At 37.7% G+C, this 14,560-nt stretch overlaps 1 protein-coding gene across 2 annotated transcripts in view; it reads left to right on the forward strand.

Annotated features, from left to right (window-relative positions):
* FAM83B (family with sequence similarity 83 member B) overlaps positions 1-14,560 on the forward strand; it is an 83,904-nt gene that overhangs the window by 7,335 nt on the left and 62,009 nt on the right. The window contains exons 1-2 of one of the 2 annotated variants that reach the window (XM_033864469.2): positions 5,373-5,494; positions 12,111-12,614. In XM_033864469.2, coding sequence (XP_033720360.1) covers positions 12,171-12,614 — 444 coding nt within the window. In that variant the 5' untranslated portion in view covers positions 5,373-5,494; positions 12,111-12,170. Of the gene's footprint in view, positions 1-5,372; positions 5,495-12,110; positions 12,615-14,560 lie in introns of those variants that run through there. The other variant, XM_004323330.4, reaches the window with a different exon arrangement.

The following is a 14,560-nucleotide window of genomic DNA, read 5'->3' on the forward strand; positions in this document are numbered from 1 at the left end:
ATGACTACACTACACAAAGCAATCTACAGATTCAGTGCAATCCCTATCAAACTACCAATGGCATTTTTTCACAGAACTAGAACAAAAAATTTCACAATTTGTATGGAAACACAAAAGATCCTGAATAGCCAAAGCAATCTTGAGAAAGAAAAATGGAGCTGGAGGAATCGGGCTCCCTGACTTCAGACCATACTACAAAGCTACAGTAGTCAAGACAATAGGGTACTGGCACAAAAACAGAAATATAGATCAATGGAACAGGATAGAAAGCCCAGAGATAAACCCACACACATATGGTCACTTTATCTTTGATAAAGGAAGCAAGAATATACAATGGAGAAAAGACAGCCTCTTCAATAAGTGGTGCTGGGAAAACTGGACTGCTACATGTAAAAGAATGAAATTAGAACACTCCCTAACACCATACACAAAAATAAACTCGAAATGGATTAAAGCCCTAACTGTAAGGTCAGACACTATAAAACTCTTAGAGGAAAACATAGGAAGAACACTCTTTGACATATCACAGCAAGATCCTTTTTGACCCACCTCCTAGACAAATGGAAATGAAAACAAAAATAAACAAATGGGACTTAATGAAACTTCAAAGCTTTTGCACAGCAAAGGAAACCGTAAACAAGCCGAAAAGACAACCCTCAGAATGGGAGAAAATATTTGCAAACAAAGCAACTGACAAAGGATTAATCTCCAAAATATACAAGCAGCTCATGAAGCTCAATATCAAGAAAACAGAAACCCAATCCAAAAATGGGCAGAAGACCTAAATAGACATTTCTCCAAAGAAGATAACAGATTGCCAATAAACACATGAAAGGATGCTCAACATCACTAATCATTAGAGAAATGCAAATCAAAACTACAATGATCTATCACCTCACACTGGTCAGAATGGCCATATCAAAAAATCTACAAAGAGGGCTTCCCTGGTGGCGCAGTGGTTGAGAGTCTGCCTGCCGATGCAGGGGACACGGGTTCATGCCCTTGTCCGGGAAGATCCCACATGCCGCGGAGCGGCTGAGCCTGTGAGCCATGGCCGCTGAGCCTGCACGTCCAGAGCCTGTGCTCCGCAATGGGAAAGGCCACAACAGTGAGAGACCCGTGTTCTGCAAAAAACAAAACAAAACAACAAAAGAAAAACCCAATACATTTCTAGCATCTTATGCATTTGAAAATTTGTTCGTTTCCTTCCTAATGGAACAGGTGTATAAAAAATATCTACAAAGAATAAATGTTGGAGAGGGTGTGGAGAAAAGGGAACCCTCTTGCACTGTTGGTGGGAATGTAAATTGATACAGCCACTATGGAGAACAGTATGGAGGTTCCTTAAAAAACTAAAACTAGAACTACCATATGACCCAGCAATCCGACTACTGGGCATATACCCTGAGAAAACCATAGTTCAAAAAGAGACATGTACCACAATGTTCACTGCAGCACTATTACAATAGCCAGGACATGGAAGCAACCTAAGTGTCCATCGACTGATGAATGGATCAAGAAGATGTGGCACATATATACAATGGAATATTACTCAGCCGTAAAAAGAAACAAAATTGAGTTATTTGTAGTGAGGTCGATGGGCCTAGAGTCTGTCATATAGAGTGAAGTAAGTCAGAAAGAGGAAAACAAATAGTGTATGCTAACACATATATATAGAATCTAAAAAAAAAAAAGAAATGGTTCTGATGAACCTATGGGCAGGAATGGAATAAAGACACAGATATAGAGAACGGACTTGAGGACACGGGGAGGGGAAAGGGTAAGCTGGGACGAAGTGAGAGAGTCACATTGACATATACACACTACCAAGTGTAAAATAGATAGCTAGTGGGAAGCAGCTGCATAGCACAGGGAGATCAGCTTGGTGCTTTGTGACCACCTAGAGGGGTGGCATAGGGAGGGTGGGAATGAGACACAAGAGGGAGGGGATATGGGGATATATGTATATATATAGATGATTCACTTTGTTATACAGCAGAAACTAACACACCATTGTAAAGCAATTATACTCTAGTAAAGATGTTAAATGCACAGAAACCATTTTCAGAATGACTTCAACATAATTAAACATTTCCAAATACAAATTTTTGTTAGAATCCCCAAGTGACACTTGATAACATCTCCATTCTCCTGACAAAGTGCTCATTTGAAATAAGTGTTTGTGTTTTTTGATAGAGATATCTGGATTTATCTAATGACTTACAACAGTCACTGGGTTTCTAATTATTTTCTTAGAAGTGCTTTACAAATGGGTAATATTTTGTATTGTCAAAAAATTAACCTCTAGTTAATATAAACAAGTAGTTGCTTCTATCTTTAAAAGTTCTGCATGGGTATTATTGCTTTATAAAAAAATTTATATTTTGGCAATTTTTGACCTATCATACTTTAATCAACTATCATTCTCTTACTTTGAGTTATTAAGGCAGTATGTGATTAGCTTATTATTTAACAATTATGTCCATCCTGAGCATTAATGAGTGTGCTAAACAGAGAGTCTCCTCTATCCCAGAGCTCCTAGTCTAGAGAAGGAGGTATAGTGAATAAGGCCTTTAATTGATGCATCAGATGTGATAACAGGTGCCACGAGTGCTGTGGCACTCCTTGCCCTGGTTCTGGTCCTGACCCCTGAGAGTTGGGGATGACACTGTGCATCTCTGAGCTACTTAGTAAGACCTCGTTAACCACATGGAGTTATTTTAATTTTATTTTTTTCTTTGTGGTCCCTGTGACCATAGCTTTATTTTCTGGACATTTTGTAGTTTTTCATGTGTTGCTTTGTAATAATTATTAGACTGCAGAGTCTAATAATTATTATATGCAGAGTTTTAAATTACCTATTACAGTCAACTTAGCACATGACTGAAAAAAAGAGGAGGACATTCTAAAGTCAAAAATAACTGTTGGGATACTTCTTTTATCAACTTTCTTTTTCCCCAGTGCCAACAATACATATTCATTGATACACATCTGGCAAATACAGAAATGTGTAAAGAAGTTTTAAAACATCACTCATAGAACCACCACTCTAAGACAAGCACTCTCATTTTTATGTGTGTGTTTCCTTTTGGTTTTGGACGAATTTTCTTTGGTTATAATTTTGCTCTTTTGTAGTTTGGTAGCCTGCTTCTTGTCCATATAGCATCATAACAGAAGCATTTTTGCCTGCTATTAAAACTACTAGAGACACCTTCTGACTTTCTTGGGTTTTTTTGTTCATTTGTTTTGCATTTGTGTATAATGTTGTTTATTTAACTTCAAAAGAATGAAGCTAAACTGTGAAGGCTGACTCTGGAGAATCCAGGACAGGGCATAGTAGGCAGGTCTTTGTTACACGTAAGAAACGCTTTGCTCACCACTTCCTTGCTTCCAAACAAAGTTCGTGAGTTTGTGGGTATCCCAGGTCTCTTCAGAAGGCCAAATAAACATCATGTTAAAATTTTAAAGCAAAGGGTCCCCCAGGAAGCCAATATGTGACACATTATAGGACTCTATCCAAAAATATGTCCTCTGTGTGATTACATACAGAGAGAGGATTCTCAGTAAGAAAGAAAAATAGAGCCTTATTACTAAATAAAACTCCTTCCTATATGACTACCTCACCATTTCTAGCAGTTTTTATGGCTGATATAGAGTAAAGCTTTAATCTCATTTAGTCTTTATAGAAACCCTTTGCTATCAGTACTGTTATTTTACCCATTTTCCTGGTGAGGAACACGAGGTTTGGAGCCCTGAAATAATGAAGACCTAGGTCTTAACAACCAGTATGTGGCAGAGCAGAAGTCAAATCCTGGGCCATCTTTCCCACTCTGGGTCACTGAGCCAACTTGTGATTTGTCATTTGCCTTTAAAATAATTCTGCTTCACCATTTCTTGTAACTAAAGACTACCCTAATATGCCCTATCTTTGTGTTCTCTTTGGACTAAACATTCCAATTATTCAACTATTCTTTATGACATAATCTGCTCCCAAACCCTCCTCCATCCTATACTTGTATAGCTAGTTTTAAATGTAAATTCAAACTTTAAAATTTATTTTATTGAGTTTAATCCTATCCAGTTGATTTATTAAATTTAAATAAATTTATATTTCACTACTTAAGATCATTTTGAATTCATTTTGAATATTGATTCTGGCATCTAATATATATGCTATTGTTCAATTCTGTAAACTGTATCAATGTTTTTCTATTTATTGGTCCAAATGGTTGTTACACATATTTATCAGGATCAGGTGGAGATGGATCATTTTGGCACAAGTTACAACCCATCAGGATGACCTTGTTTCATCCATTGGAGCTTCTGGTGTACTAATATCATAATAAAACACAGTTCAGGAACAGGTTAGATATTGGTCAAAAAGTAATTTTACTCTAATTTCTCTTGCATTTTAAGCCATGCATAGAGTAATCCTCTGCAGTTTGACTATTAAGTATATGTTCTCTCAGTAAAGTGTTTATTCTTTTTCCCACAAATTTCTTTACAGGAATTACTCAATAAATCCTTCCAAATGGTAGTGAAGGATTATGTTTTAATGTCATTAACATAAATTGGTGGCCTTTATTTTCTTACATTTGAACTATAGTTTAGACTGGGGGTGCAAATATATTGAAGAGCAGCCAATATAAACAAACCCTGCAATTATTTTGATGTGAAAGTGATCATCATTCTATCCCCAATTAAAAGAGATTAAGGAAACTAATAAATGATTAGATATTGAGCAAATGGAATTTTCTTTTGGGATTTATAAAATGAGTTGGAGCTGCTTAGTTTTGTGCTTTTCATGAGTTTGATAAGATGGGTGATTCTGTAGGTGACTCACGTATGGAGACATCTACACCCACACTCTGATTGCGTGTGCCACGCAGGCATGTATTCCTTGGCCTGCTCTGTGGAAGCCTGTGACCTGTGCTCTTGGATACTGGACCATTTTGTTTTAAGTGTTATTATGAAGCCAGCTTAGAATCTCCTAATACATTTGGATGCCAAAATTAGATATCAGATTGTCCTTGGCAGCTTCAGTATTATAGTGAATTTTTAATTTAACAGTAACTTCTTTAATGTTTTAATTGTCATCTTAAATTTCTGATAATCAAAGTCAAACTTATCTTGGCAGGTACAAATTTGAATGAAGAAGAGATATATGAGTTTGAACAGTGGTCCACCATAGATTATGATTTTATAAGACAGGGATGTTCTGAAACAATCCTTTATAAAACATGTTCTCATCTTCTATAAGTAGACATATATATATATATATATATATTTTTTTTTTTTTTTGTGGTACGCGGGCCTCTCACTGTTGTGGCCTCTCCCGTTGCGGAGCACAGGCTCCGGACGCGCAGGCTCAGTGGCCATGGCTCACGGGCCCAGCTGCTCCGCTGCATGTGGGATCTTCCCGGACCGGGGCACGAACCCGTGTCCGCTGCATCGGCAGGCGGACTCTCAACCACTGCGCCACCAGGGAAGCCCTGTAAGTAGACATTTTGATACACATCATAGAGTCAGTTCTCACCCCCCAAAAAAAGAGTGATATGAGGCATTTTTTCCTCAATATTTAAAAGATTGTAAAATGTCCCTTAGTGAAATTTGCCTAACATTGAAGTTATGTCAGAGAACTGGTTTTATAATACCACATAAACTAGAAAAACACTTGAAATTACTTGTGGAGGGTAAATTAATTTTTTATTAAGTTCCTTTATTTTACATTCTTTAAGGTTTACAAATAAAGACAATCCTGTGTGTGTTTATATTAGCTTCCTTGTATTGCTATAACTACCACAAATTTTGTCCTGAAACAATAGAGTTTATTCTCTCACAGTTCTAGAGGCTAATACTCTGAAATCAAGGTTTCCTCAGAACCTCATTTTCTTAGAAGGCTCTAGGGGTTAGTCTGTCCGTGGCTTTCTCTTAACTCTGGTGTTGCCAGAAATCCTTAGCATTCCAATCTCTTATTCTGTCCTCATTTGGAGTTCTCCCTGTGTATTTTTCTATGTCCTGTATCTTACAAAGAAGACCCTATTTCCAAATAAGATCACATTCACTGGTACTGAGGGTTAGGACTTAAACATATTTTGTTGGAGGACACAATTGAATTCATAACAGCATTCAATAGTTGAATAGGAACAGCCTAAGATGGAAGTTGGGAAAAGGACCTCAAAGACACTGGCAACTCTGATCTGTTTGGTATTTTTCAGTCAAAGTCCTGATTTGGGGCCAGCTGCTTGCACATGAAATAATCATAACCTCAGACTATCTGTCATTTAAGAAGCTTGTAATTTCTCCTTGGAGCATTTTCCCACTGACCTCTTCTTATTTCAGAAGTCTTTCAATGAGTTTTCTTAGATCAGAAACCATAAACAAATGGAGACTAGGTTTGGCTGTTTGCTTAATACTGCAGTTGACAAAACAGTGCATAACATTGTTAATGGGATGACAGAAAACACTACCTTTTTTTGAATCCTAAAAGACTCTTGTGAACAAACAATTTTTGTATCTTTATAGTGTTTATACTCTAACAGATTGTTAAAACGTAAAATACGAATAGTAGTATAATAATAATTATGATAAAAGCTAAATATTTTAAGGGTATTACCTCATTTATTCCTTAGAATGACCTAATGCCACTAACATGTAACTGAGTAGGACCCTATGGGGCCTTCTTGGGACAGACCCCTGCCCCATTATCTTCTGCTTTAGCTCCTCTCTGAAGTACCCCCCAATAATAGCATCTCATATTTCCTGAGATTTTCAGATGTTAAAAACCACCACCAAATAGAAGAAATTAACTACTTGATGACCATGACCACATAGTCCCTAGACCTATTGGAGCCTAAGGATTGACATTGTTAACCCTTGTGACACCACCTTGGTACCTCACCATCAACCAATCAGAGAACTGTGCCTCAGATGACCACATTCCCTGAGATGTCCCTCCCTCACCTGGCCTTTACAAATGCTTTGCTAGAACCCTGTGGGGAGCTCGGGGTTTTTGAGTGTGAGCCACCCAAGCCACCAGTTCTCCTTGCTGGGCCCTGCAGTAAGCCTTTCCCTGCTCCAAACTCTGATGTTTCAGTTTGATTGGCCTCACTGGGGGTCAGGAACATGAACTTGCATTCGGTAACAAACACAGACTGAGGCTTGTGGACATAGGTCACTTGTCCAAGAGCTTCGCAATACAGTAAGTCCTCTACATATGAACGAGTTCTGTTCCGAGAGTGTATTCCTCAGTCCAATTTGTTCGTTAAGTCCAACAAAGTTAGCCTATGTACCCAGCTAACACAATCAGAGGGCAAGCTGCAATTTCACTCACGCCTGACGTTGATGGAACCCACGTTTGCATCTTCGACACAACTTGAAGGTTTGTTATGTAGGGGACTTACTGTAATTTGGGAAGCAGGCTTTGAACCTGGTGGTGTGAGCCTACACACAAGCTCTCACCCTCCCAGCTATGTGTTGTTTTTGTTTTTGCTTTCTATTCAAGGCAGATGAAATTGCTCATCAGTATAATTTGTTTTGAGGCAATTGTAGATTCACATGAAGTTGAGAGAAATAATACAGAGGAATTCGTTGTTATCTTTTACCCAGTTTCCCTCAGTGGTTACATCTTGCAAAAACAGTCATTCTGTATCACACCCAGTATATTGACGTGGATATTGTCAAGATCCAGAAAGTTTCCATCACCACAAAAATGCCCCTTGTTGCCCTTTTATAGCCACATCGACCCCTTCTTTATCCCCTGGCATTCGCTAATCTGATCATTTTTATAACTTTGTCATTTCAAGACTATTTTATAAATGAAATCATGCAGTGTGGAATCTTTGGGAGTTGGCTTTTTTCACCCAGCGTAATCCTCGTGAGGTTCATCCAGGTTGCTGCAGGCATCAGAAGTTAGTTTATTGTATAGCTGACTAATGTTCCGTGGTCTGAGGTTACCACGGTTTGTATAATATTCACCTGCAAAGGACATTTGAGCTGTTTCCAGTTTAGAGCTATTATTAATAAAGCTGCTATGAACATTCATGTACAAGTTTGTTTTTTTGCGGTACGCAGGCCTCTCACCGCCGCCGCCTCTCCCGTTGCGGAGCACCGGCTCCGGACGCGCAGGCCCAGCGGCCATGGGCCACGGGCCCAGCTGCTCTGCGGCACGCGGGACCCTTCCGGACCGGGGCACGAACCCGTGTCCCCTGCATGGGCAGGCGGACTCTCAACCACTGCGCCACCAGGGAAGCCCCATATACAAGTTTTTGTGTGAAGATAAGTTTTTATTTCTCTGGGATCAACCCCAGGCGTGCAATTTTTGCCTCATGTGTTAGTTGTGTATTTATATGCAGTTTTATAAATGAACCTGCCAAACTGTTTTTCAGAGTGGCCCATGCACTGAAATCTATTCTTTTATACCTTGTTTATAGCTTTTGTGTTTACAGATTTAACATTTGGAATTTATACTTCCCTCAAGTCACACTAAAGGTTTGATATCAAATGCAGTGTGTAGTGGTTTGGGGCCTGGATTTGAATCATGTATTTTCCAAGGCTCTTTTTCTGGACTGAGTCACTTAAATAGCAGCCGAGCCTAGCACTCTGCTCAGCTTTCATATCATGGCAAGATTTTATTTTTCTCTACTTATTAACTCTATCCTGTATGTTGAAAGAATATACTTTCTAGGAGTTTTTAATGGTTATGAATTAAATAATACTTTTTGTATGTTTAAAGGTACACCCAATTCATTTTATCCTCAATTATAGCCCTTCCAATATTTAATAATTGAACTTTTGAAAGTATTATATTAAGTCTATAACTAAATACTGTTGCTATTTTATTGCAGTAGCTGTTTATGTAGGTGCCATTACCTTGCTCTCCTCCATTAAAATTTGTTTGTAGATGGCTCCTTTATAAGTATCCCTTGTAAACACCTCTTGCAATAAATGGATATCTCTAGACATTGAAAGATAGCCTCTCTCCAGCAGGACAAATCAAGTGTATTTATTTCTTAACCCTTATAAATCATATCTCAGCTTCAGTGCTTATGGCTGTTGTATTTTTCCTTTGGTGTGTTTTTCTGCATAATTTCTGGCTTTGCTATTTGATTAGTCCTGTAGTGTTTTGCTTTTTTCTCATTTTCAATTGTTTTTTCCTTCATAATTAACTTTCCACTTTATCCTCCTAGTTTTATTTTACTTTCCTAATCCCTCCGATCTTTATGATATCTCAGCTTACACATAGTTCAACAATAAATTTTTTATAGTTGCAGAGTGTATATATATGCGTAGGTAAAGCTAAGAAATGAATATAGTTTTTTAAAGCACTTTTTGCATTTTAATTTCCAGATAAGTCATAGGCAGTTAACATCATAAGTTATAGGAATTCAAAAGTTAAATTTTAAAAGTTTAAAAATGAGTGCTCAAAAAACTTGGGATTGTTATGAACAATCAGAAGTTACCTACTGTTTTTAACAATTACAGATAATCTGTGTGATATTCATGTCATCCCTGGATATTTGTCCCTTCATGGACTGGAATTATCAAGTGAGAACCACACCTCACTAAACCTTAGGGAACTATACTTTCATCAAATGGATTGATCTTCTCAAGCAAATAAAAACCTTATTTCTTTGTTAAAAATGAGTGTTATGTGCCAAAGAGAACTGTAATGAACACCAAAAAGTCATCAATTAGTAGTATGATATCATGCGTAGGAAGTGCGCAACTTGATGAAGAGTTCTCAGCCTTGGCACTGTTGACATTTTGGACCAGAGAATTCCTTACTGTGGGTGGCTGTCCTGTGCATCCCTGGCCCCTACACACTGAATGCCAGTAGCACCCTCCCCACAAATCCTTATAATTAAAAACATCTCCAGACATTGTTCTTGTTTGGGATGGGGGTGGGGTCAAATCTCCCCTGTTGAGAACCACTGGACTCAAATAAAATGTCATTCGAAAGAAGATGGCACCTTATACAAGATTGAGACATTTATGAAAGTTTCCTCATTGGCTTCCTGGTGCATGTCAATAGATTAAGTTAAATGTAATTAGGTAATAAAAGAAACAAATTTTACTTCTTCATACCGTATCTCTCACATGAGCAGACAGCTTGGTATTTATTCCTCCTTCTGCGCATGGAGGAGTGAGAGTGTGTTACCCAAAGCTCCACCATAATACCATGTGGGGCAGGAAGACGGTATTGCCCAGAACTCAGATGCCACATTGCACAGCCTGACGGTCTTGGGACCCAGGGACAGGTTCAGTCTCCTTGACCTGGATCAAGTTATGGCTCAAGCTGAGGACCCTCTAGGAGACCAAAAGGGACATGTTCTGTTTTTATTTTTGTATCAGATTTACTCTTTAGGCTTTCATTACTGCTAGATTTTCTCTGTAAAAACTCTGAGCCTAGGGATGGACGTAGGCTTATCTGCACTAAAATAGTAACGTAAGGTACCCTGTATCTTCCTCACTCCTCATCTCTGCCTTCCTATATGCTGGATCTTTTTCTGATCTTTTCTCCCCCAGCAGAACTTATGACCCTATTTATTGTCCATTCCTTCACGACTTCTGTCTATGAGTAGTGACTCTTGTTACATATTTTCAGGTAAGGAGTTAATAAATGGTAATGGCTTCCTGGGTTACCCTCCCAAATCAGATTCAATTTTTGGTAAACCTGAGACCAAAAAGTCTGAGTGAAGTGGAAAATTGTAAACTAGGGCACGGCCACTGACAAAGATGTTTTTGGTCAAATAAGCCCTTTTGTGCTTGTAGCACATCATAGGGTTGTACTTTGTTTGAATCCACACAATGAAGATCCTGATTTCAAAAGCCTAGAAAGTCCCTTATTTGATTGAGATAAGGTCCAGTCCAGTATCTCATGCAGGGAATTATGGAACAGATAACATTTTGTGGGCATGAGGGATGGGGCATGAGCTCAGATAGGCAGATTTTAATTCCTATGAGAAATCTGAATTGTCTTTGATGTCCTGAAGTTTTTTATCACCTGTATGTTGTCAAGTCATCAAATTTCAGGAGTTCATGCTTTGAACCATCACTTGAATATTCTTGTCACGTCCTCACTGAGACTTTGAACTCTGAAAGACTCTCCTAGCTACTTGTCTCTCCTCCACTCCCCTGATACTGCCAGACTAATTGTTTTAAACACAAGTTTTGCTGAATCACAACAGTCTCCAGTGGCCCTCCACACCTGGCTCCATTTTGTCTATTCAACTTTATCTCCTACCCCTAATACAACGATCCTAATTTCCAGCAGACCAAGGTTTTTATTTATTTATTTATTTTTTTAAATTAACTCCTGAATGCACCAAGTGCATACCTGTTCTGTGCTTTTCTTATGCTTTACATTTTTATGTGGGATGAAAATATTCCTTCTTTCCACCTGATGATATTCTTACTCATTGCCCCAGGTTCACCTGAAGCCCCCCTCCTGTGCAAGGCTATCCGTAACTCTTTTACTCCATATTGATCTCTACTTGCTTTTATTCTGAAAGCATTGACTACAGACAGTACTCATTTTGGCCCTTAGCAATATATGTCTTTGTTCAAAGTGGGTAACAAACAGTTTTGTGTGTACTTTTTGCCTCTTCATCTAATTAATAAGTTCCTGGAAAACAAGTGTTCTGTGCTTTTTATATTTCATCAGGATATATGTATCACAAGTAATCAGTAAGATTTATATAAATGGCTGGCCAGGCATTGGTTTTCTTCTAATTCTATTTTAGAATATTTTAAAACCAAAAAGAAACTGATCACACCATGTGTAATCCCAGATTAAAGGTAAGGAGGGTGGACTTTCTGGATATCAGAAAAGGAAGATGTATTTCCTTAGATGAGAAACTAAAGTTAGAGGTAACCTGGAAAAGGAATATCAGCTAGCAGTCTGTGAATGGGATTCTGTTTAGCTTATTTGTGATAGATATGTGAATTATGGTATTATTATTGCCACTTTGGATATGAAATGTATGTCATATTGAGCTACTGGTACTCATTTTTATGAGTAAATGTAAAAATAACAGTTGACATGGATTATGAAACATTTGATTACAGAATTCTAACTGATCTTGATTTCCTTCTTTTTAAATACCCAGATACCTCTCATCCCTGCACGAATGGGCATTTGAAAGTGCCATTGTCAAAGGTTTGCAAGCATGGAGAACTCATCAATGCTTTCCTCCTTGAATGACGAATGTAAATTAGACAATTACATTGAACCTCACTACAAGGAATGGTATCGAGTAGCTGTGGACACACTGATTGAACAGGGGTTAGATGCATACCAAGAATTTCTTGCCAAGGAACGAGTGTCAGACTTTCTAGCCGAGGAAGAAATTAATTATATTTTGAAAAATGTTCAAAAAGTGGCACAAAGCACAGCATATGGTACTGATAATTCCTGCGATGATACCTCATCTTCAGGGACTTACTGGCCCGTTGAGTCTGATGTGGAAGCTCCAAATCTTGAATTGGGCTGGCCATATGTGATGCCTGGACTCGTAACGGGTACCCAAATTGACCTCCTCTTTCATCCACCAAGAGCACAACTATTTACAATTAAGGAAACCATTCGGAAGATGATAAAAGAAGCAAGAAAGGTAATATTTCTATTTATAAATGAAAAATTTGAAATGTGGAAAATCACCAGAGTAGTATAACAGACATATATGTTAATGGAAGAGTCTCTATATGTATAGACCATGCCTATTTCAGGAAATATATATTTGGATACGTAGAAAGGTTGTAACTTCCCATACCTTGTAAATATCTGAGAGAGTGGTGTTGGGTTCCTACTACAGGTGGAGATTTCCTTCTCTTCATCACGTACATGAGAGATCTTCACCCATGAAGGCTGAGGTGTATGGACCGGAAAAGAGATGATTTGATGTATTCATAGCCTAAATCACTTACATTTTCCTTAATCTCTGAAAGGAAATATGTGGTTGGCAAATCTGGTGAATTTTTCTTTGTTCTTAACAGGACTGAGCCCTAATTCTTGTTCTGGATATAGTTTATCCTATTAAATAAAGCATAGATTTTCTTACTTATTTCCTAAGTTGTGTGAAAATGGTGAAAAATCAGGCTTGATAATGTAAAATTCTAAAGTAAAGTCCTGAGGTGCTTAGCATTTTAGGGCCTCTGTACTCTCTCTTAAATATTTATATTGGTTTATAAATCTCAGAAATTCTATTTTAAAGCTCAGATAAAACTGTAGAAATGTTCTTTTAATCAATCTAATAAAGCTTCTTGGGAGTTTTCTATGTACTCACCACCATGATGGATGCTTTGGAAACTACAACAAAATTTCCCAGGCTGTTTATTGAGTTTTAAAGTATATGATCAAAAAGTTATGATTGTTAACTATGAAGTGTCTATTTCTTAGTTATGGATACTATACAGTATAGAAATTTAGACCTAAAAGGGGCCTTGCGATGCACACATACACGGCATTGCTTTCTTTCATGTCAACAAGACACAGAGATGCTTGGGAAAGCATGCTTTTATGAAGTACAGACATATTAGACCCTTGAAACCCACAGGGACATGGTAGTTTAGAAGACAGGCAACTAAGAGCCTCCCGTTCACATTAGGAAGACACAGTGTTCCAAGGCTACTGTCAAACTCAGGCTTTGCAAAAGTAAGGTGATTTTTTTTTTCCCTGGACCTTTTAAACTCAAATAACCTGACCTTGTAACCATATTAACTCCTTTAGCAGGGTTACATCAAGGGAGCACTAATCTATTCCAGTTATTAAACATTAGCTATAGAATCAGGTACACGGTAGGTGTCCAAACTTTCATTGAATGAATTGAACTGTCAGTTCAATTTTCTGAATTGAACCATGAGGATTTTTAAAACTGGACTATCCTGTGCTCTGAGAACAAAGTATACAATTGTATTTTGTGAAACAACAGAAGTCAAGAAAATATATGAGTCCTTGTAAAGGTAAAACAACAAATATCAAGTACGAACATTTGTGAATTTCTTCTTGGGGAGACAATATGTTTTTGAACTACAGTGTTAACTGAAAATTGAAAAATACATCAGTGAAGCTTAATATTTGTTATTATGGTAAACTTAGTAGTTATGAGTTCATTAGCCTGCACCACAGCTAATCTCCTACGGGGCATTGCATTTCTGTGGCACAAAATGAAATTCAGGAGCTAGCATGAGCTCTTGGGCTAGCACTTACTGGAAACTGAACATTAGTCATGACCATCTGATGTATTTTTCTTTCTAATGTGGCAGCTATTTATTTAGTGAGCCTCTAAAAGTAATATCCTCTGCCTGGTCATCGTCTGCTTAGAATTCCTACTTGAATTAACAAGCTGAGGAACTCAAAGTCCAAACTGTAAAACAATAATGTAATGCTTTGCTTCTCTTTCACCAAATCTAAGTGGCATAAAATAAGAAAGAATTCTACCTTTATACATACCCAAGGTATGTATATTACCTTGTATATACATATCCAAGCTGAATTCAAAGAAAGAGAATTATTTGAACTTTATAAGTTGAGTATATTGAAATTGAATATAAATCATAA

This window comes from Tursiops truncatus, chromosome 10 (genome assembly GCF_011762595.2).
Source record: "Tursiops truncatus isolate mTurTru1 chromosome 10, mTurTru1.mat.Y, whole genome shotgun sequence".
Taxonomy (NCBI): Eukaryota; Metazoa; Chordata; class Mammalia; order Artiodactyla; family Delphinidae; genus Tursiops; species Tursiops truncatus.